Source organism: Oncorhynchus mykiss, chromosome 30, assembly GCF_013265735.2.
Source record: "Oncorhynchus mykiss isolate Arlee chromosome 30, USDA_OmykA_1.1, whole genome shotgun sequence".
Classification (NCBI taxonomy): domain Eukaryota; kingdom Metazoa; phylum Chordata; class Actinopteri; order Salmoniformes; family Salmonidae; genus Oncorhynchus; species Oncorhynchus mykiss.
The window spans coordinates 43,104,337-43,127,958 of record NC_050570.1 but is presented as its reverse complement, the minus strand read 5'-3'; the positions used below and the strand labels follow the sequence as shown (position 1 = coordinate 43,127,958).

The 23,622-nt window shown below is 44.1% G+C and overlaps 1 protein-coding gene across 2 annotated transcripts; it reads right to left on the bottom strand.

Moving 5' to 3' along the window:
• Nucleotides 1-876: 876 nt before the first annotated feature.
• Nucleotides 877-23,613, bottom strand: LOC110521849 (Hermansky-Pudlak syndrome 3 protein). Of its 2 annotated transcripts, XM_021599777.2 has the most exons (18): nt 22,977-23,613; nt 21,513-21,868; nt 21,152-21,326; nt 18,740-18,917; nt 18,176-18,258; nt 17,819-18,008; nt 17,621-17,702; nt 16,570-16,724; nt 10,708-10,816; nt 10,269-10,546; nt 8,257-8,434; nt 7,896-8,129; nt 3,431-3,616; nt 3,094-3,288; nt 2,696-2,803; nt 2,358-2,564; nt 2,119-2,209; nt 877-1,641 (listed from the first exon to the last, which is right to left on the bottom strand). In XM_021599777.2, exons 1-18 carry the CDS (start codon nt 23,191-23,193, stop codon nt 1,514-1,516), a joined length of 3,150 nt encoding a protein of 1,049 aa, XP_021455452.2. In that variant the 5' UTR covers nt 23,194-23,613; the 3' UTR covers nt 877-1,513. The 2 variants fall into 2 exon arrangements, with proteins under 2 accessions (XP_021455452.2, XP_036824728.1); XM_036968833.1 differs by lacking the exons at nt 18,176-18,258; nt 18,740-18,917.
• Nucleotides 23,614-23,622: the final 9 nt, after the last annotated feature.

Below are 23,622 nucleotides of genomic sequence, written 5' to 3'. Positions count from 1 at the left end.
CGCTCGACCCCATCCCCTCCAGATCATCTCTGGGGAGCTTCTCCCATTCCTCACTTCCCTCATCCCTGACCACTGGCTGTGTCCCCTCTGACTTCAAAACGGCCCAAATCACTCCCCTCAAGAAACCAACACTCATCTGATGTCACCTATAGACCTGTATCCCTTTAATTTCCAAAACACTTGAGCGTGCGGTCTCTGCTCAACTCTCTCGTCATCTCTCTCAGAACCATCTCTTGACCTTAACCAGTCAGGCTTCAAGACTACTCTTCTGTGTCACAGAGACTCTTCGCACTGCCAAAGCTCACTCTCTCTCCTTTGTTCTCATCCTTTTAGATCTAGCCGCTCCCTTCAACACAGTGAACTATCAGATCCTCTCCACCCTCTCAGGGCTGGGTGTCTCAGGCTCCGCCAACTCTTGGATTGTGTCCTACCTGGCAGGCCACTCCTAACAGGTGACGTGTGCACCACATACACTCACTTTTGGTGTGTCTCTCCATCACTGTTGACAACTCCAATATCGCCCTCCTGGAGTGCAAAGAATCTTGGCGTGACCCTAGATGACCGTCAAAGCTTGCGTCCACTACACCCCAACACAAGCACCCCCACCCTTCCAAAAACACCTGAAACCGTATCCTCTTTAAAGACATCCCCCTAGCTCTGACTTTGCTGATAGATACTTTGAGGAAAAGTGTCTTTGTCCCACCTAGAAGATGAATGCATTAAGTCGCTCTGGATAAGAACGTCTGCTAAATTACTAAAATGTTGATGCTTGTCTAATGTCAATGCTCCGAAATGAGTTTTGAAAATATAACATCCTTTTGTTTGTTCAACATTGGCATATATACACTTGGAGAAAGGAGAAGAATGCAAATTAAATATTTTTTTAGAGCATTTATTAATGTCGCAAGCAAAACATCACGATTATACAGTGAGGTCATAGCTTCCTTCATTCCATGTTATTGAACCACCTTTTTCTCTTCACCCAATAAACAGAAGAAAAGCCAGAACAGTCCAGTGTGTAACTTAACATCAAGTTCATAATACTCTGTCGTAAAGAAAAGGTCTCGCAGTGTATCAGGGGAGTCTACATAGAGGACTAGTACCACTGCAGGGTATGACTAGGAACACGGCATCAGTACTTGGGAACAGAAAGACAAAGTGAGGTTGTAAAATCAGTGTCTCTGCACCTCATTTAACTAATGACTACAAACATGGTTGGTTTTGGTATGTGGGCCGTTTTCATTAGGCTCTACAGTAGTAGGTAGTGTTTTGAGAGGCTCACTCCACACTAAGTGGTTGATTGTCCAGTACGGTCCAGGTTTAGGACCCTCTATATTGCATTAGAATCGTTAGGGAAATTCCCATTCAAACCAGCATACCATTTGGAATGTTTGCTTAATGGACACTTGTTCTACTTATTCAAAAGCTGTCCTAGAAATTGGGTGGACCATGGAATGTTTTTTTATTTTATTTTTTTAAGAGCTACTGTATATCTGTTCGGTCCACACGGTCCTTACGTCATGAGATTTCTCTGGCTGCACTCCAGCAGGTGAGGCAGGAAGAAGTGTGCCGTCCCGTCATCAGGCAACAGGTCCAGAAACTCCAGTGGATTCAGCTCCATGGCAACCACCACCAGCGTTTCTGTTGTCGGGGAAAATACAGATGTTGCGGCCCAAACTCTCTGAATATTAAAGGGGCGAGTTCTGCATACATATTTTTTATTAATAATATACCGATTTTGATTCTTGAGGAATAGAACTTATACATGCCTCATGATCTTAGTTCAACTGTCGTACCCCATCAGAAACCAAAAATATACGCTTGTTTTAGTCCACTGTGTGTAAACAATGTAATTGTAAACAATGTAATTGTAAACAATGTAATTGTAAACAAAAACTCTATAGCCTCAAAACATAGTTAAAACTATAATTTTGATATCATGGATGGGCAATTATTGCATCCATAACACTGTCTATTAATTTAGGACTGGTTACATTTCTCCAGCCCCATCCCTCAGCTGTTTACCAAAACTGCAGATTTCCCATTTTAACTACAGCAAAAGAGGTGACATTATGGAGTTAAACCCTATGCTTGAATCACAGGCTAGTCTAAGTGTACCTTTGAGTGCAGACAGTAAGATGGTGTTCTCTCCCCCTGCTGCTCTGGTTCTCTCACACAGCTCAGGAAACAGTTTCTGCCACCACAGAGTCTGAACAAAATCACATGAATATAATACAAATGTTAGAGTTCAGACTTTAGGATTAAGGTAAGGGGTTATGAGGATTTAAGGTTGGGTAGGGTCAGAGGAGTTGGGGCAGTGCGTTTCACAGTAGGGTGAGTTACATAGCAGTACCCACCATTTTGTTATTCTGCAGCTCGTGGTTAGCATAGGGGATGATTGCCTGAGGACATCGGTCTAGAAGCCTCTCGATGGAGCTCTCGTGGCGGTCCAGCTTGGTGGCACAGAGCAAGTGCACACTTAGCCCCGCGTTGTCCCCGTCTGGCAGCTGCTCCAACAGGGGCAGGATGGACGACACATCCAGGGTGGGACCGCACAGCAGGGACTGGGGAGGAGTGGACATTGAGGGTTTATTGTTTGTTCACCATATTGGTGAATTTACAAGTAAGGCTTAACAAAGCTTTATTTTACATGTTGATTGGTTGGTTAATTGATAGACAATGTAGAGAGATTGACCTGTAGTTTCTGGAGGTCCTCCTGGTGATCTTGAATGATACTGAAGTGAGCTGGAGTCAGGATGCTGACCCAGGGATATGGCACACCATAGTGAGAACATGAGTTGATCTACAACACAGAAACAATGTTGTTGTGGTCCTGAACTAGCCCACCTGATGCACCTATAAAATGGCTTGATGGTTAGTTGACAATTTGAATCAGGTATGCTGGCTGCGAAATAGTTAAAACATCTGGGGGTCTCCTGAGGAGAGGTTTGAAAACCCCTGATCTACACAACAGATATATAGACAGTCTTACTGTAGGACTACCTCTCTACTACCTCCTAGCTAGGCTATAACCCTGGGGAACATCATGCCATAGTGACAAGAACACAACAAACTACAGAGACAGAAACAAACCAGGTCGTCTGCGGTCTTGAGTGGTTTCATGCCGTGGCTGTCTCGGCGCGTGACGCGGTCAATGTAGACAGAGGTGAGGCGGAACAGCAGCTCCTGGATGACAGCTTCCTGTAATGAGGCCATCAGCAGGGCCTCCCAAAAGTCCACCAGCAGCTGAGGGCCTCCCTGGGGCCCTGACAGGTTCCCACAAAGCTTCTACAGGACACACACATACACATTTCAATACATTCACAATGACACATGAACATTTTAAAGATCATACTTGGGATCAAATCCTGCAGGAAATCCTACAGAAATCCTATAGGAATGACTTACACACAAACACTGTAACCCTAACCTGGAAGAAGAGGTCAGCCTCGTCCAGTTTGACCTTGTTATTCTCGTGTAGCGCAACCATGGCTGCTACCAGCAGACCTTCCTGGCTGTCCCTGAGGTGGCGTGCCAGGAGGGTGGGCACCACCGTGTGCCCTCTGCCATGCAGCAGCAGTTTGTGCTCCTCGATGAACCCATATACCTGCAGCATCTGAGTAGGTATATAGTACATAGACAGTTAAAGCTACAATATGTAACTGTGTAGGCAACCCGACCAAATGTACATAGAAATGTGAGTAATAGATCTGCCCTTCTCATTGAAAGCAAGTTTAAGAAGTGGTAGATCTGTTTTGTGTGTGCTATTTCTATGCTTCCCGTTCTTAAGTTATTTTTTTTGCATCTTTTACTTTTTTTGATTATGGAAAAGATATTTCACAGTGGTTTAGATGGTACAATGATTCTCTACACAATGACTGCTGGTTTTGTCACATAAATGGAATTAGGCGAACTTACAATGTCGCCGGAGGGGAGGGCTTGCTGTCTTATCGGCTCTTAACCAACCACGCTGTTTTTTTTTCACATTGTTCGTAACTTGTTTTGTACATAATGTTGCTGCTACTGTGTCTTATGACCGAAAAGAGCTTCTGGACATCAGAACTGCGATTGCTCACCTCAAACTGGATGAGGAGCCCTTCAATGAGTCGGACGGGAGGGATATACTACTACAGACACCCGACCACGCCCAGATCCCCGTGATTCACTGGAGAAGGACTACTTATATTTTGTGGAAAAAGATCAGGGTGCCTGAGAATCAGGCGACGAGTGGCTAATCTGCCCTTGCCTTCCGTCCTGCTAGCTATTGTTCAATCGCTGGAAAATAAATGGGACGATCGGAAAGCATGTATATCCTACCAACGGGACATTAAAAATTGTTATTTCTTATGTTTCACTGAGTTGTGGCTGAACGACGACATTAAGAACATACAGCTGTCGGGTTATCCACTCCATTGGCAGGACAGAACAGCAGCCTCTGGTAAGACAAGGGGCAGGGGCCTATGCATATATGTGAAGACAGCTGGTGCACGATATCTAAGGAAACTGCTCTGCCTCCGACCACAAGGCACTACAGAGGGTAGTGCATACGTCCCAGTACATCACCAGGGCCAAGCTTCCTGCCATCCAGGACATCTATACCAGTGTGAGAGGAAGGCCCCAAGCCATAAGACTCCTGAACAGCTAATCAAATGGCTACCCACACTATTTGCATTGCTCCCCCCCTCTTCTACACTGTTGATACTCTGTTATTATCTATGCATAGACACTTTAATAACTCTACCTACATGTACATATAACCTCAATACTGGTGCCACCACACATTGACATTGACTCTGTACTGGTACCCCCTGTATATAGCCCCACTATTGTTATGTACTGCTGCTCTTTCATTATTTGTTATTCTTATCTGATCTTTTTTCCCCCTGTTTTCTTTAAACTGCATTGTTGGTTAATGGCTTGTAAGTAAGCATTTCACTGTAAGGTCTACTATATACTATAAATTCACTTCCGGCGCCGACAGAGATGGCCGCCTCGCTTCGCGTTCCTAGGAAACTATGCAGTTTTTTGTTTTTTTACGTGTTATTTCTTACATTAGTACCCCAGGTCATCTTAGGTTTCATTACATACAGTCGAGAAGAACTACTGAATATAAGATCAGCGTCAACTCACCATCAGTACGACCAAGAATATGTTTTTCGCGACGCGGATCCTGTGTTCTGCCTTACAAACAGGACAACGGAGTGGATCCCATGCAGCGACCCAAAAAAACGACTCCGAAAAAGAGGGAAACGAGGCGGTCTTCTAGTCAGACTCCGGAGACGGGCACACCGTGCACCACTCCCTAGCATTCTTCTTGCCAATGTCCAGTCTCTTGACAACAAGGTTGATGAAATCCGAGCAAGGGTAGCATTCCAGAGGGACATAAGAGACTGTAACGTTCTTTGCTTCACGGAAACATGGCTCACTGGAGAGACGCTATCCGAGGCGGTGCAGCCAACGGGTTTCTCCAGGCATCGCGCCGACAGAAACAAACATCTTTCTGGTAAGAAGAGGGGCGGGGGCGTATGCCTTATGGCTAACGTGACATGGTGTGATGAAAGAAACATACAGGAACTCAAATCCTTCTGTTCACCTGATTTAGAATTCCTCACAATCAAATGTAGACCGCATTATCTACCAAGAGAATTATCTTCGATTATAATCACAGCCGTATATATCCCCCCAAGCAGACACATCGATGGCTCTGAACAAACTTTATTTAACTCTTTGCAAACTGGAAACCATTTATCCGGAGGCTGCATTCATTGTAGCTGGGGATTTTAACAAGGCTAATCTGAAAACAAGACTCCCTAAATTTTATCAGCATATCGATTGCGCAACCAGGGGTGGAAAGACCTTGGATCATTGTTACTCTAACTTCCGCGACGCATATAAGTCCCTGCCCCGCCCCCCTTTCGGAAAAGCTGACCACGACTCCATTTTGTTGATCCCTGCCTACAGACAGAAACTAAAACAAGAGGCTCCCACGCTGAGGTCTGTCCAACGCTGGTCCGACCAAGCTGACTCCACACTCCAAGACTGCTTCCATCACGTGGACTGGGATATGTTTCGTATTGCGTCAGATAACAATATTGACGAATACGCTGATTCGGTGTGCGAGTTCATTAGAACGTGCGTTGAAGATGTCGTTCCCATAGCAACGATTAAAACATTCCCTAACCAGAAACCGTGGATTGATGGCAGCATTCGCGTGAAACTGAAAGCGCAAACCACTGCTTTTAATCAGGGCAAGGTGTCTGGTAACATGACCGAATACAAACAGTGCAGCTATTCCCTCCGCAAGGCTATCAAACAAGCTAAGCGTCAGTACAGAGACAAAGTAGAATCTCAATTCAACGGCTCAGACACAAGAGGCATGTGGCAGGGTCTACAGTCAATCACGGACTACAGGAAGAAATCCAGCCGAGTAACGGACCAGGATGTCTTGCTCCCAGGCAGACTAAATAACTTTTTTGCCCGCTTTGAGGATAATACAGTGCCACTGACACGGCCTGCAACGAAAACATGCGGTCTCTCCTTCACTGCACCCGAGGTGAGTAAGACATTTAAACGTGTTAACCCTCGCAAGGCTGCAGGCCCAGACGGCATCCCCAGCCGCGCCCTCAGAGCATGCGCAGACCAGCTGGCCGGTGTGTTTACGGACATATTCAATCAATCCCTATACCAGTCTGCTGTTCCCACATGCTTCAAGAGGGCCACCATTGTTCCTGTTCCCAAGAAAGCTAAGGTAACTGAGCTAAACGACTACCGCCCCGTAGCACTCACTTCCGTCATCATGAAGTGCTTTGAGAGACTAGTCAAGGACCATATCACCTCCACCCTACCTGACACCCTAGACCCACTCCAATTTGCTTACCGCCCAAATAGGTCCACAGACGATGCAATCTCAACCACACTGCACAACGCATCACCGGGGGCAAACTACCTGCCCTCCAGGACACCTACACCACCCGATGTCACAGGAAGGCCATAAAGATCATCAAGGACATCAACCACCCGAGCCACTGCCTGTTCACCCCGCTATCATCCAGAAGGCGAGGTCAGTACAGGTGCATCAAAGCTGGGACCGAGAGACTGAAAAACAGCTTCTATCTCAAGGCCATCAGACTGTTAAACAGCCACCACTAACATTGAGTGGCTGCTGCCAACACACTGACACTGACTCAACTCCAGCCACTTTAATAATGGGAATTGATGGGAAATGATGTAAATATATCACTAGCCACTTTAAACAATGCTACCTTATATAATGTTACTTACCCTACATTATTCATCTCATATGCATACGTATATACTGTACTCTATCATCGACTGTATCCTTATGTAATACATGTATCACTAGCCACTTTAACTATGCCACTTTGTTTACATACTCATCTCATATGTATATACTGTACTCGATACCATCTACTGTATCTTGCCTATGCTGCTCTGTACCATCACTCATTCATATATTCTTTCTCCCCTTACACTGTGTATAAGACAGTAGTTTTGGAATTGTTAGTTAGATTACTTGTTGGTTATTACTGCATTGTCGGAACTAAAAGCACAAGCATTTCGCTACACTCGCATTAACATCTGCTAACCATGTGTTTGTGACAAATAAAATTTGATTTGATTTATATGTTCTATACCTGTTGTATTCGGCGCATGTGACAAATAAAATTTGATTTCAACTATTAGAATTTCAGCACCCAGGAAATGGCGGAGCGATTTCTGCCTATTGCGCCTTTAAATTACACACATCATGGAAATACGCAGTAGTACGTATACCACATCTACATACTAAACCACTTTATTTGGATCCACAGTGAAACATCACAGTACAATATAATCTACATTTCAATAGACACACACAGTCAACACACACGAACCTCTGTGTGTCTGTCCATGTGTTGTCTGTAGAGCTGCAGGTCTCCCATGCGGAGGGCCAGGGCAGCCTTGGAGAGAGTGAGGGGTACAGAGGGGGCTCCGATGGACTCCAGGCGCTCTAGGTGGGCCAGGCCACTGTCAGGGCTGGCTCTGACCATGGAGGGGCTGGCTATAACATGGGGGAGCTGAGACGGCTCAGCCACACCGAAGATATCCAGCACCTTGTTGGCTGTCTCCTACATTACACACACAGGCAAGAACCCTTGACTAGCAACATTCAACACTATTGAATCAGATGTGCTTGTGTTGGAATTTAACAAAAATGTGGAATGGCTGGAGGTCTCCAAGGACTGGTGTAGCTACCTCAGTGAGCTCCTCCATGGTCTCCTCATAGAGTGAGTGTTTGAGGAAGAAGAGGAACCCCTTCCCATAGCCACAGGGGCTGCTGGACAGACACCTGTTCCTGGAGATCACCTCTGTCACAGACAGGCCTGACATCTTATAGTAGGGCAGGGCCAGGTGGCAGTCACGCTTATCAAACCTACACATACAGTTGGGCAAAAAAGTATTTAGTCAGCCACCAATTGTGCAAGTTCTCCCACTTAAAAAGATGAGAGAGGCCCATTTTCATCATAGGTACACTTCAACTATGACAGACAAAATGAGAAAAAAAATCCAGAAAATCACATTGTAGGATTTTTTATGAATTTATTTGCAAATTATGGTGGAAAATAAATATTTGGTCACCTACAAACAAGCAAGAGTTCTGGCTCTCACAGACCTGTAACTTCTTCTTTAAGAGGCTCCTCTGTCCTCCACTCGTTACCTGTATTAATGGCACCTGTTTGAACTTGTTATCAGTATAAAAGACACCTGTTCACAACCTCAAACAGTCACACTCCAAACTCCACTATGGCCAAGATCAAAGAGCTGTCAAAGGACACCAGAAACAAAATTGTAGACCTGCACCAGGCTGGGAAGACTGAATCTGCAATAGGTAAGCAGCTTGGTTTGAAGAAATCAACTGTGGGAGCAATTATTAGGAAATGGAAGACATACAAGACCACTGATAATCTCCTTCGATCTGGGGCTCCACGCAAGATCTCACCCCGTGGGGTCTAAATGATCACAAGAACAGTGAGCAAAAATCCCAGAACCACATGGGGGGACCTAGTGAATGACCTGCAGAGAGCTGGGACCAAAGTAACAAAGCCTACCATCAGTAACACACTACGCCGCCAGGGACTCAAATCCTGCAGTGCCAGACGTGTCCCCCTGCTTAAGCCAGTACATGTCCAGGCCCGTCTGAAGTTTGCTAGAGAGCATTTGGATGATCCAGAAGAAGATTGGGAGAATGTCATATGGTCAGATGAAACCAAAATATAACTTTTTGGTAAAAACTCAACTCGTTGTGTATGGAGGACAAAGAATGCTGAGTTGCATCCAAAGAACACCATACCTGCTGTGAAGCATGGGGGTGGAAACATCATGCTTTGGGGCTGTTTTTCTGCAAAGGGACCAGGATGACTGATCCGTGTAAAGGAAAGAATGAATGGGGCCATGTATCGTGAGATTTTGAGTAAAAACCTCCTTCCATCAGCAAGGGCATTGAAGATGAAACGTGGCTGGGTCTTTCAGCATGACAATGATCCCAAACACACCGCCCGGGCAACGAAGGAGTGGCTTCGTAAGAAGCATTTCAAGGTCCTGGAGTGGCCTAGCCAGTCTCCAGATCTCAACCCCATAGAAAATCTTTGGAGGGAGTTGAAAGTCTGTGTTGCCCAGCAACAGCCCCAAAACATCACTGCTCTAGAGGAGATCTGCATGGAGGAATGGGCCAAAATACCAGCAACAGTGTGTGAAAACCTTGTGAAGACTTACAGAAAACGTTTGACCTCGGTCATTGCCAACAAAGGGTATATAACAAAGTATTGAGATAAACTTTTGTTATTGACCAAATACTTATTTTCCACCATAATTTGCAAATACATTCATAAAAAAATCCTACAATGTGATTTTCTGGATTTTTTTTCTAATTTTGTCTGTCATAGTGTACCTATGATGAAAATTACAGGCCTCTCTCATCTTTTTAAGTGGGAGAACTTGCACAATTGGTGGCCATAAGTACTTTTTTGCCCCACTGTATGTGGAAGAGACAGTCACACTTCACATTAAGTGTCCAGTAACATATTTGAAAAATAGTTGTTGACAAATGGGCAAACCAGTCCAAAAACAAAACAACAAAATCAATCAATCAATTAGCTAACATATTATTCAATAAACTAGCATATTAATCAACTAACATACTGTATCAATAAATAAATAAATAACATATCAATCTACCTTGATTTTAATGTGACCCCGAACCAACTGACCTACTGAAGCAGTCTCCTAAATGTGCACAGCTCTCCTGGAAGGCCTGCTGTAGCTCCTGTCTGTCTATTGTTCTGTCAGTGGTGCTGCCTATTTTGTCTGTTGTTGTATATCCCAGGGACTGGGCTAGGTTCTGGTCACTGCTCTGAGGCTGCTCCACTGGATTTCCCACCCGGGGGTCCAGGAGCGTGGCTCTCAGGAGGAGGTGGGCCTCACTGAGCAGGTGCAGACAGCTCTGAGACAGAGGGTTGGTCTCCTCATACTTCTTACTATACTCCACCTAGCCCAGAGAAAAGGTTAATTGTTGAATGCAAGGTTAAACAGCATAAACACATCATTCAGCACAACAGAGCCAAAGAAAAATGAATGGTAAAAATGAGTAATGTCTCGTAAACATTAAGGCTTTGGTTGACATGTTGTTCTGGTGTTGAGGTGCTGTACCATCTCATTGTAGAGTTGGAGTGGGGGGACGGTGTTGACCACGTATAGATTCCAGCCGCGACTCATCTCAATGGGATCCCGGGGCTTGGTGGAGGATGACTTCCTGTTCCTGGGATCAGAGGTCAGGGAAGCAAGAAGTACAGTCAGCTCATCTCCATAACGCCAGTCACTTCTGTAACACCGGTCATTCTGGGCCACAGATGGCTGATATTATAGCTTCTAGGTCAGAAACTACAGCTCAGCTCCAATAACATTAAACACAAGAGGTTACAGTAAACTCCTGGTGTGGACCATGCAGAACGCTAACTCTTAGCTCAATTTGAGTTCACATGAATGGCACAAACCTATTCGGTAAAAGACCACCAAACATTTAGTTTCAGTTCCAGTTTAACTGAGAGGTTCGTTTAAGGAACTAGCGAGCATGACTACCAACAAATCCAAAACAATCACCAGTGGGAGTTATTGAGGGCAGTGTTTCTAGAGTTGATGTGAATCAAACATGTTGCATGTTTTTCTTCATGACTCCACAAGTTAACGCACAAGGCCTACAGACCATGTGCTGAACCCATTGTGTGTGTATGTTCTATCTGCTATTAGTCCTGTATAGCCTCTAGCAGCTACAGCTAATGACGGACCGGACCCTATTAGCCAGTTAAACACTCCCTCTACTTCTCCTTCCTAAGTAGCTTACGGCTACAGTGCCAAGCACTCTCATATGATATGAAGGCCCCCTGTGTGTGATTTGGAGTAAGGGTCAGCTTGGTGGAGAATAGGAATTTCCTTACTGTTGCCTTACTTCGCTTCTGTGAATGCCTGGCCTCACTTCTTAATTCTAGTGTTCATGCGGTGCCTGTTGCACATGACTTGATCACATAAATAAAAGTTGAGAAATAAGTTCTCATGAAAATATCAGATATAGTTGTTTCTTCCGACCTCTGGATCCTTCATGCTCTCTAGAGCAGGGGTGGATAAACCACAGCGTGCGGGACATTCCAGGGCAAACTTGAACTTTTAGAACTAGATAGAAAGCATGTAGAAATTCTAATGGACCTACACTACAGGTCAAAAGTTTTAGAACATAGTTTTGATGTCTTCATCATTATTCTACAATGTAGAAAATAGTAAAAATAAAAGAAAAACCCTTGAACGAGTAGGTGTATCCTAACTTTTGACTGGTACGGGCCAAAAATGAAATTTGCGCCCGATTGTATGTGTGGGGTACAGATATGAGGTAGTCATTCAGAAATTATGTTAAACACGATTACTGCACACAGTGAGTGAGTTCTTGCAATTTATTATGTGACGTGTGAAGCACATTTTTCCTCCTGAACTTATTTAGGGTTGCCATAACAAATGGGTTGAATACTTATTGACTCAAGACATCATTCATTTTTTTATGAATTAGTAAAAATGTCTAAAAACAGAATTCTACTTTGACATGATGGGTTATTGTTTGTAGGCCAGTGAAACAAAATCAACATTTTATCCATTTTTAATTCAGGCTGTAACACAACAAAAGTAAAGGGTTTGAAATACTTTCTGAAGGCACTGTACATGGAACTTCATGTACATCATGTACAGTGAACATTAACGTTTAATAATCCTACTGCGCCTGACTCTAGAGCAGGGGTGGGCAAAGTTTTGGGCTTGAGGGCCACATCAGGATTTCAAAATTCAACAGAGGGCCGCACAGATTTCTTTTAGACCAATTTGTTCGCCCAATTTGTGGATAGAAAAAGGGCAGTTATTTGAAAATATACAGATCAAAAGTTTTAGAACACCTACTCAGGGTTTTTCTTTATTTTTTGTTTGTTGAACACTTTTTTTGTTTACTACCTGATTCCATGTGTTATTTCATAGTTTTGATGTCTTCACTATTATTCTACAATGTAAAAATAAAGAAAAACCTACACTGAGGTGTGTCCCAACTTTTAACTTGTACTAATATATATAAATAACCAATTATATTATGTCCCCCCCCACTTCTAAAACCAAAGTTGCACCCCTGCACACAATTATCTGTAAGGTTCCTCAGTCGAGCAGTGAATTTCAAACACAGATTCAACCACAAAGATCAGAGAGGTTTTCCAATGCCTCGAAAAAGGTCACCAATTGGTAAATGGGTAAAAATAAAAACAATCAGACATTGAATATCCCTTTGAGCATTGTGAAGTTATTAATTTGCTGCATCATGTTATGGGTATGATTTGTGCTGTTGAGGAGACCCTATTACCGCCACTCCGGAGGTCATGAGTCAGGACTGCAGTAAAATCCCATGTGACCGTTGAGTCACGGTAATCTACTCTTACGCACTCTGGACATGCGTTGACAGTACCCAACTCACTAACAACCATCAGGTCGCCAATGGCCTGGTACTCAGCGCTCTATTGTCCCTCTAACCAAGCTGACATCAATGCAATCAACAATCACATGAAACATTTACCATCCAAATAGTATTGTGCTCATCTTACTGTGATGATCAATCTGTAGAAAGAAGTTCAACAACAGGTTGAAACTGAGTGGAAAACACGGTCATTGTTGACGTTGTTTCAAAGCCTAACAACAAAATGTACAGCATCTTCTAAGGGGATTATTAAATCAAAACACCCACATGCATATTAGAGCTTATGCATACTGTGCATTCAGAAGATATTTTGAATTGTTAGTCTTACTCTAAAATTGATGACAAAAAAATACTCACCAATCTACACACAATACCCCATTATGACAAAGCGAAACAGGTTTTTAGAAATGTTTGCAAATGTATTAAAAATAAAAAATTGAAATAACTTATTTACATAGGTTTTCAGAACCTTTGCTACGAGACTCGAAATTGAGCTCAGGTGCATCCTGTTTCCATTGATCATCCTTGAGATGTTTCTACAACTTGATTGGAGTCCAGCTGTGGTAAATTATATTGATTGGACATGAAAAGGGACACCCCTGTCTGTAGAAGGTCCCACAGTGCATGTGCAAAAACCAAGCCATGAGGTAGAAGGAATTGGCCGTAAAGCTCTGAGACAGATTTGTGTCGAGGCACAGATCTGGGGAAGGGTACCAAAACATTTCTGCATTTCACTATTTGTGATTTTATGAAGCCTGTGCCGGTGGAAAAATGTTGATATGGGGCGCTGTCCTCAAACAATCGCAGGGCATGCTATCGCTGTAAAGCATATTGTAAATCTGACAATGCAGTTAGATGAATAAGAATTTAAGCTTTTAACCGATATGAGACACTTGTATGTACCTAAATGTTTAATATCCATAATTTTTATGATTATTTATTTGAATTGTGCTACCTCCAATTTCACCGGAAGTTGTCGACAGGTGTCCCGCTAGGCATTGACTGACCTTTATGTCTTAAAGTAATGATGGACTGTAATTTCTCTTTACTTATTTGAGCTGTTCTTGCCATAATATGGACGTGGCCTTTTACCAAACAGGGCTATCGTCTGTATACCACCCCTACCATGTAACAACACAACTGACTGGCTTAAATGAAATTCCACAATTTACTTTTAACAAAACCTGTTAACTGAAATGCATTCCAGGTGACTACCTAATGAAGCTGGTTGAGAGAATGCCAAGAGTGTGCAAAGCTGTCATCTAGGCAAACGGTGGCTACTTTGAATCTCAAATATATTTTTTGGTTACGACATGATGCCATATGTGTTATTTCATCATTTTTGATGTCTTCACTATTATTCTACAATGTAGAAAATAGCAAAAATAAAGAAAAACCCCGGGATGAGTAGGTGTGTCCAAACTTTTGACTGGTTCTGCATATCCTTACAATGCATTCTTTTGAATACCAATGTGAGGAAATAGAGTGTAGTTTCAGTGCTTCATAAATGATGGGTGTGTGTAGTGACAATGTTTCTGTAATTGTACTACACAGAAAGCTGTTATATGGGTATGATCAGATTTTGTCTGGGTGATTTGGCCAAAATATGTCACAATATTTTTACATTTTTGACAGTATTTCATATTTCTGAATAATATAACCTCTAAATTTGTATTATGAAAAGTGCACGACACCTGGGAAGGCAACAAATGAATTCTAAGTGGTTTTAACAGGCTTTCTACATACGGATTGTTTTATACTCAACCAAACTAGGTCAAAACTGACAGTGAAGTAACTTTAAATTAATTTATCTGTATCAAAATACCATTATAAACTCAGCAAAAAAAGAAAATGTCCCCTTTTCAGGACCCTGTCTTTTAAATGTCATTCGTAAAAATCTAAATAACTTCACAGATCTTTTGTAAAGAGTTTAAACACTGTTTCCCATGCTTGTTCAATAAACAATTAATGAACATGCACCTGTGGAACGGTCGTTAAGACACTAACAACTTACAGACGGTAGGCAATTAAGGTCACAGTTATGAAAAATTTGGACACTAAAGAGGCCTTTCTACTGAATCTGAAAAACACCAAAAGAAAGATGCCCAAGGTCCCTGCTCATCTGCGTGAACGTGCCTTAGGCATGCTGCAAGGAGGCATGAGGACTACAGATGTGGCCAGGGCAATAAATTGCAATGTCCGTACTGTGAGACGCCTAAGACAGCTACAGGGAGACAGGATGGACAGCTGATTGACCTCGCAGTGGCAGACCACGTGTAAAACACCTGAACAGGATCGGTACATCCGAACATCACACCTGTGGGACAGGTACAGGATGGCAACAACAACTACCTGAGTTACACCAGGAACGCACAATCCCTCCATCAGTGCTCAGACTGACCGCAATAGGCTGAGAGAGGCTGGACTAAGGGCTTGTAGGCCTGTTGTAAGGCAGGTTCTCACCAGACATCACTGGCAACAACGTTGCCTATGGGCACTAACCCACCGTCGCTGAACCAGACAGGACTGGCAAAAAGTGCTCTTCACTGACGAGTCGCGTTTTTGTCTCACCAGTGGTGATGGTCGGATTCATGTTTATCGTCGAGGGAATGAGCGTTACACCGAGGCCTGTACTCTGGAGCGCGATCATTCGTCATGGTCTGGGGCGATGTGTCACAGCATCATCAAACTGAGCTTTTTCTGATTGCAGGCAATCTCAACGCTGTGCATTACAGGGAAGACATCCTCCTCTCTCATGTGGTACCCTTCTTGCAGTCTCATCCTGACATGACCATCCAGCATGACAATGCCACCAGCCATACTGCTCGTTCTGTGCGTGATTTCCTGCAAGACAGGAATGTCAGTGTTCTGCAATGGACAGCGAAGAGCCCGCATCTCAATCCCATTGAGCACGTCTGGGACCTGTTGGATCGGCGGGTGAGGGCTAGGGCCATTCCCCTAGAAATGTCCGGGAACTTGCAGGTGCCTTGGTGGAAGACTGGGGAAACATCTCACAGCAAGAACTGACAAATCTGGTGCAGTCCATCAGGAGGAGATGCACTGCAGTACTTAAAGCAGCTGGTGGCCACACCAGATACTGACTGTTACTTTTGACCCCCCCCCCTTTATTCAGGGACACATTATTCCATTTCTGTTAGTCGCATGTCTGTGGAACTTGTTCAGTTCATGTCTCAGTTGTAGAATCTTGTTATGTTCATACAAATATTTACACATATTAAGCTTGCTGAAAATAAACGCAGTTGACAGTTAGAGGACGTTACTTTTTTTTAGATGGTATTGAAAAAATGTATACCGGTTTACCTTAAAATATGATATCGGCCAGCCCTAGATCAGATGTCTTACCATAGATCTATAACATTCTCATAATTTGAATTGGTCAGATTTTGAAGAAGTATTTAGTTTGGTTTGAGTCAATTGCACAGGTATATTTCCTTTCTAATCAAGTGCAGCTCTAGCTATGACAACAGTCTCTGACTGTGTGTGTGTGTGTGACCTACAGGTTCCTGCGAGCTGCCCTCTCTGGGTCCTCCCTGGTCTCCACGTCTGCAGCGGTTAGCAGGACGATGTGGTGGCGATCGTGACACAGAGCCTTTAGACCAATGAACAGCTGGATCCGCAAAGCACACACCTCCATGGTGATGGGAGGACAGGCCTGCACAACACAACAGCCAGTTACACTTAAGCGACGTATTACCTGGTGGTTGTTTACGTTTAGTCGGTGAAATTGTAATTACCACTTTTGCATCTTTGGGATTCATTAAAATAATCACATGAATGTTGCTACATGCCAACCGTTTCTTGCAGATGTTATGGTCTTACACTGGAAACCGAAGGTGGCTTAAATGGTTTTGTTTGAATATGGGTCACAGGGCAGGGTAAATAGTCAAGAAACAAAGTCACACTTTAGTAGCCTTTCGGGTAAATTCGATGAACTTCTATGCCTGTGCGCTTCCAACAATGAATCTTTCAGCACTTCACTCACGGCGGGCACAGCACCCCAGGCACAGTTGCTGCGAGAAACTGTAGGATATATGGGACTCTTCGTAGTTCTTTGTGTGATTCGCTACCAGCTATGATACAAAACGTCAGAAATACTTTGAAAATAGCTGCAGCAGCAATTCTTTGCACATGCACTCACACTTTACTTTTTCAGTTCGCACACATCAATTTCTTAGGCGCATATGCGAGTGTGCTGCTCTGTTTCCACTGTGTAACTGTTTGGCACGCACACATGTATAAACACAAACTGCAACTGTGTAAGTGGTTGTCATTTTGATCCCTTTCCAGCTCCTCCATCTTTGTGAATCTAACACACTGATCTTGAGCCAAGCAGCCATCCATCTGTAGTTCTGCAGGAGCTCTTATCCACTTTAATGGCTTCCTGTCTCATTGTGTAGCAGGGCCAATCAGAGCACAGCCAACCGAGGCACAGCCAATCACACACAAGTAGGGAAGACACAGTCAAAGCGTCCTTCAGATCAATAATGAGGAGGTCTAATGCATAGAGATCTGTCTTCCATTAGCTAAGGGCAGTGGAGTGATCCTCACCTTCATGGTGGTATCGATGTAAGGGTCCTCAGCTCTGGCTGCCACTGCAGAACACCTCACTGAGAAACACTGGAGAGCATTCCTGCCAAACACACAGGTACTATTACGTTTAGAAGAGGTAGATGAGACCAGTCTCAAATAATCAATCAATCAGTAATATCTGTCTCCTGAACTTCGTATTCTTTCTCCTGTCCTTACTTGGTGATGATGTGGAGGAAGAGGTCAGTGAGGACAGCCTGCTGGGCTTTCTCTGGATACTGATAGACTGAGACCATCTCCACTCCACCCCTCACGCTGTACACGTAGCCCGTGTTGGGCAGCGAGAAGAAACAGAATACACACGTCGGCTCCACCCCTCTCCCCCCCTCAGCACACACTTCCTGGTTACCTGGTTGTCAGGGAGAGAAGACCAATAGAAAAGAAAGGGATGAGGAGTGAAGGAGGGAATGTAGAAATAGGTCCTACTTTAAAATATGTGTGCCTCCTACTTACTTATGGATTTACAGTACATGTTAGTTCCATAGGCAGGGAGAGCATAAGGAAGGTATGACTCACTGGTGAATACAGGGTGGAACTGCAGGGAGTGCAGGCGGGTATCCTCCACACTGCAGCCTTGGAAGAAGTCTGGAGCAAAACGTCTGGAGGGGAGACCCAATAGGATGAGACCAACCCCTAGTACGTACGTACGTAGACAGACACACAGAGACAGACAGACAAGGGCTCCCAGTGGCGCAACGGTCTAAGGCACTGCATCTCAGTGCAAGGAGGGGAGACCCAATAGGATGAGACCAACCCCTAGTACGTACGTACGTACGTACACAGACAGACAGACAGACAGACAGAGACAGACAGAGACAGACAGACAAGGGCTCCCAGTGGCGCAACGGTCTAAGGCACTGCATCTCAGTGCAAGAGGCGTCATTTCAGTCCCTGGTTTGAATCCAGGCTGAATCACATCCGGCTGTGATTAAAAGTCCCATAAGGCAGCGCTCAATTGGTCCAGCATCGTCAGGGTTTGGCCGGGGTAGGCAGTCATTGTAAATAATAATTTGTTCTTAACGGACTTGCCTAGTTAAATAAAAATAAAAAAACACGACAACAGCTCCCACACGTACACACCTGTATAAGATATAGGTGATAGCGAGGATACCCCTGGCCTCACTCTCCATGCCTGTCCACTCCAGAGAGACCTTGACCCCACAGTCCTTAGCCCTGTCCCCCAGCAGCTCCTGGTGCTTAGGGAATATGAAGAAGTCATCCTGATCAAGGTGACCAGCAAGACCCTCTTTCCTCACCTCTGGGGAATACAAAGACAAGATAAACACAACCCAATCAGACAGAATACACAACCACACCATTTACGGTGCAGTTTGTAGTACACTGTATTCAGACCCCTTTACTTTTCCCACATTTTGATATGTCACAGCCTTATTCTACCACCGTAGGGATGGTGCCAGGTTTCCTCCAGATGTGATGCTTGGCATTCAGGCCAAAGAGTTCAATCTTGGTTTTATTAGACCAGAAAATCTTGTTTCTCATGGTCTGAGAGTCTTTAGGTGCCTTTTGGCAAACTCCAAGCAATCTATCATGTGCCTTTTACTGAGGAGTGGCTTCCGTCTGGCCACTGTACCATAAAGGCCTGATTGGTGGAGTGATGCAGAGATGGGAGAAGCTTCCAGAAAGACAACCATCTCCACAGAGGAAATCTAGAGCTCTGTCAGAGTGACCATCAGGTTCTTGGTCACCTCCCTGACCAAGGCCCTTCTCCCCCGATTGCTTAGTTTGGCAGGGCGGTCAGCTCTAGGAAGAGTCTTGGTGGTTCCAAACATCTTAAATGTACGAATAATGGAGACCAATGTGTTCTTGTGGACCTTCAATAATGCAGAAATGTTTTGGTACCCTTCCCAGATCTGTGCCTCGACACAATCCTGTCTCGGTCCTCTCCGGACAATTCCTTCGACTTCATGGCTTGGTTTTTGCTCTGACATTCACTGTCAACTGTGGGACCTTATATAGACAGGTGTGTGCCTTTCCAAATCATGTCCAATCAATAGAATTTACCACAAGTCGACTCCAATCAAGTTGTAGAAACATTCCAAGGATGATCAATGGAAACAGGATGCACCTGAGCTCTATTTTGAATCTCATAGCAAAGGGTCTGAATACTTATGTAAATAAGGTATTCGCAAAAAAAGCACAATCGTTGCACGAATGTACCAAACCATAAACGTCAATGCCTTTCTTAAAATCAATACACAGAAGTATATATTTTTTAAACTGCATATTTAGTTAAAAGAAATTCATGTTAGCATGCAATATTAAACTAGGGAAATTGTGTCACTTCTCTTGCTTTCACTGCACGCAGAGTCAGGGTATATGCAACAGTTTGGGCCGCCTGGCTCGTTGCGAACTAATTTGCCAGAATTTTACATAATTATGACATAACATTGAAGGTTGTGGAATGTAGCTGCAATATTTAGACTTAGGGTTGCCACCCGTTCGATAAAATACGGAACGGTTCCGTATTTCACTGAAAGAATAAACGTTTTGTTTTTGAAATGATCGTTTCCGGATTTGACCATATTAATGACCAAAGGCTCGTATTTCAATGTGTTTATTATATTATAATTAAGTCTATGATTTGATAGAGCAGTCTGACTGAGCGATGGTAGGCAGCAGCAGGCTCGTAAGCATTCATTCAAACTTTACTGCGTTTGCCAGCAGCCCTTAGCAATGCTTGAACCACAGCACTATTTATGACTTGAAGCCTTGAAAATAAAAGAGAGCCGCACACTCTAGGAGCTCAGATGCAAAAATATAATTACCAACGTTTCGACAGCCAAGCTGTCTTCATCAGGGTGTCAACTCCTGAGATTAGGCTGGCAATACTAAAGTGCCTATTAGAACATCCAATAGTCAAAGGTATATGAAATACAAATGGTATAGAGAGAAATAGTTGACGCGTCATATTTCCTATAATAACTACAACCTAAAACTTCTTAACTGTGAATATTGAAGAACTTGGAATATTGAACCACCAGCTTTCATATGTTCTGAGAAAGGACCTTAAAAGTTAGCTTTTTTAGAGGGCACACCGCCCTCCCTTCAGATTTGCTGAAGGGAGGGCGGGGGAGGGCCTTGTAGCCGTCCCGGAAGGGAGATTAGTAATGGTTGAGAGTTTTTTAAGCACAAGTGGTGCAGGAAATGTGTCGATAAAACATTGGTCATGTTTTCTTTAGAGTTGCCTTATTAAAGTCCCCAGCTACAATAAATGCAGCCTCAGGATATGCGGTTTCCAATTTACACAAAGTCCAGTGTAGTTCCTTGAGAGCCGTCAGTATCGACTTGATGGGGAATATACACGGCTGTGACGATAACCGAAGAGAATTCTCTCAGGAGGTAATGCCGTCGGCATTTGATTGTGAGGTATTCTAGGTCGGGTGAACAAAAGGACTTGAGTTCCTGTACATTACCACATCACACCATGAGTAGTTAATCATGAAACACACTGTGTAGAGCTAATCGAGTTACCTATCTCATTGTTGTGTTCTGCTCCAGTGATCATATCCTTGGGGACTAGACAGTGGTCCTGGGACTTCTTGTCAGCTGACTTCTGGGTAGGGGCGGAGCCAGGAAGTCTCTCCAGCTTGACCACCAGCACTTCGAGCTCTGCCTGCAGGGCAATGTACCCCGCACAGATCGCCACCTGCAGGCAGTGATGGCAACGTTAATAAATACTCTATTAAATAATATTTTGTATGCAAAGTTTGCATTACAGAATTAACTTCCCAAACCCTAACCTCGTCCTCACCAGGCTAAATGCTACCAAATATAACAGGCTCCACAGAAAGAACTGGCTGGTAGATGAGATTACCGAAATCCCAACCCCTACCTGTTGGGGCGACAGTCCTGGGAGGTGGAGGATCAGACAACGCTCAAAGTCCAGGATGGAGAGCTTATCGTTGAGGGCCTGTCTCTTGAGACTGAACAGCACCAGGCTCTTAGGACAGCCCACCAGCAGGTCCCCTGTCACCCCACAGCACGCTACACACAGTGGGCGCTCAAACAGCGGAATCTCAATGATCTCCATCTGCTCCTTGGGAGCCCCACGCATGGATGAGCCACGCAGGAAGTGGCCCAGCAGACGCACACCCACACGTGTCTTCTCGGCCACCTGGTAGCGCCAGTTGGTGTAGGTGCGGAGGTAGGTGACATTGTTCTTCTCCTCGATGGTCACCAGGTAGTCCCCTGGGGTGGGAGGGCAAGACAAGGGATGACAGAGGAGAGAGGATTGAGAACACGGATGAGAACATCGTCATGAGTGGAGAGTTATTTCATTATTATATTCCAAATTAATTCATTTATATTCTGTGGGAAATTAGCCTGGATGAATTTTCAATGTAAGACACTTTTTTTTACAAGGGATCTAAATTAGACTACTGTTTTTTTTTTCTTTGACTGAATTTACAAACTCTAGCTATACACACATGCTGATGCACCGCACTCCCTCAGCAGTTTACCAAAGTACTGTATGAAAATAGGCTTAAACTGCTTCTCCAATAGAAATCCCTGATCAAACTTTCAGGTGATGTCTTGGCAACGTTGGCTAGCAAAGCTCATGGTAGAAACACTCGGTTCTAACGGTCGTCTTGATCCGAACAGTGCATTTGCACCCATACAAAAAAAAGATTGCCGTTTTGAAACTGCAGTAAAATGCAGTAACTGCATCGGACTGTGGTATTTTGGACGCAGTAATTGCAGCATACTGCAGTCATACTGCACCCTAACTAAAGTTATATTACAGTGTACTGCAGTTATACTGCATTCGAGGTGCGCAACTTTCACTGGGGACAGGGAGGCCATGCCCTCCCCACATTCTGAAATTGCCTTTTTGTCCCCACCAGTTTTATAATAAATGATGCGGCGTTGTGCTTTAGGACCACGCGGACGCTTATGAGCAGCCGGGTAGGCTGTTTTGAGTATTTATCCAACTGGATAAAAACAAGAAATAATAATACTGTCCCCCCCACTTCTAAAACCAAAGTTGTGCCCCTGCTGCAATCTTTTTTCGCATGGGCAGGCCATCAAATCAAAGGCACTCCTTCGATATAAAAGTTGTTTTTGACGAAAATGAGGGGGGTGCGGCGTAATAACATGTTCAACTACTTAAGAAATTGTCTCGAATCGAGGTCGTGCCTTTAGATTTCGAGAAAACTAACAACAAAGGAAGAATGTTTCACTCATTGACTTCTCACACCCCTAACCCCGGCATGTTTGCTGCGCCTCTGGGTTTATAAACAATGTGAGTAAACAACAGCGCAAAGACAGAAAGGATAAGTGGAATTAAGTGACACACCTATCTCGCTGTGCAGGATGCTCTGCACAGTCCCCATGGTGGCGAAGCGGCAGATAAGAGGACACCCCTCCGCTTCCAGTTGAAATGCCTCGATCTTGCATCCTCCCGCGGACTCCACAAACAAGACACCCCCGCCACAACACACTAACCCAGGCTCCTGTTCGGCTTGCACGATTTGCTGGGAAGCGAAGGGATGGCAGTTGTATACGTGAACCATCTTCACTGTTTTTCCCGTAATTTACGTCGAGAAACACGATGTGTACATCAAGGTAGATACATCGCTTCTGTCCGGATAATACGGAGCTTTGTTTTCACTGTCGAGATCAGCCAGCTACACCCAGAGGCTAGCTAGCTAGATAACTTGATCATATCACATGCCCCCACCGTCTTGTGATGAGCAGGCAGAATTCGTTTATCTTGAAAATTAGTTTTTTTTTTTTACCTAGTCCCTGGTAAGTTTACTCTACTTGCTCTTTTCTACACAGAAATCCTAAGTATACGCTAACTATATCTGAAAGGGAACACAGTTTGAAGAATTCATGCGGTGCTAATTGTGAAAGTGAAAACCAGAAACAACAACTCCATCTCCAGCGATGATTGGTTGATTTCCCTGTCATTTAAGGCGCTGTGACTTTCATTTGCTATT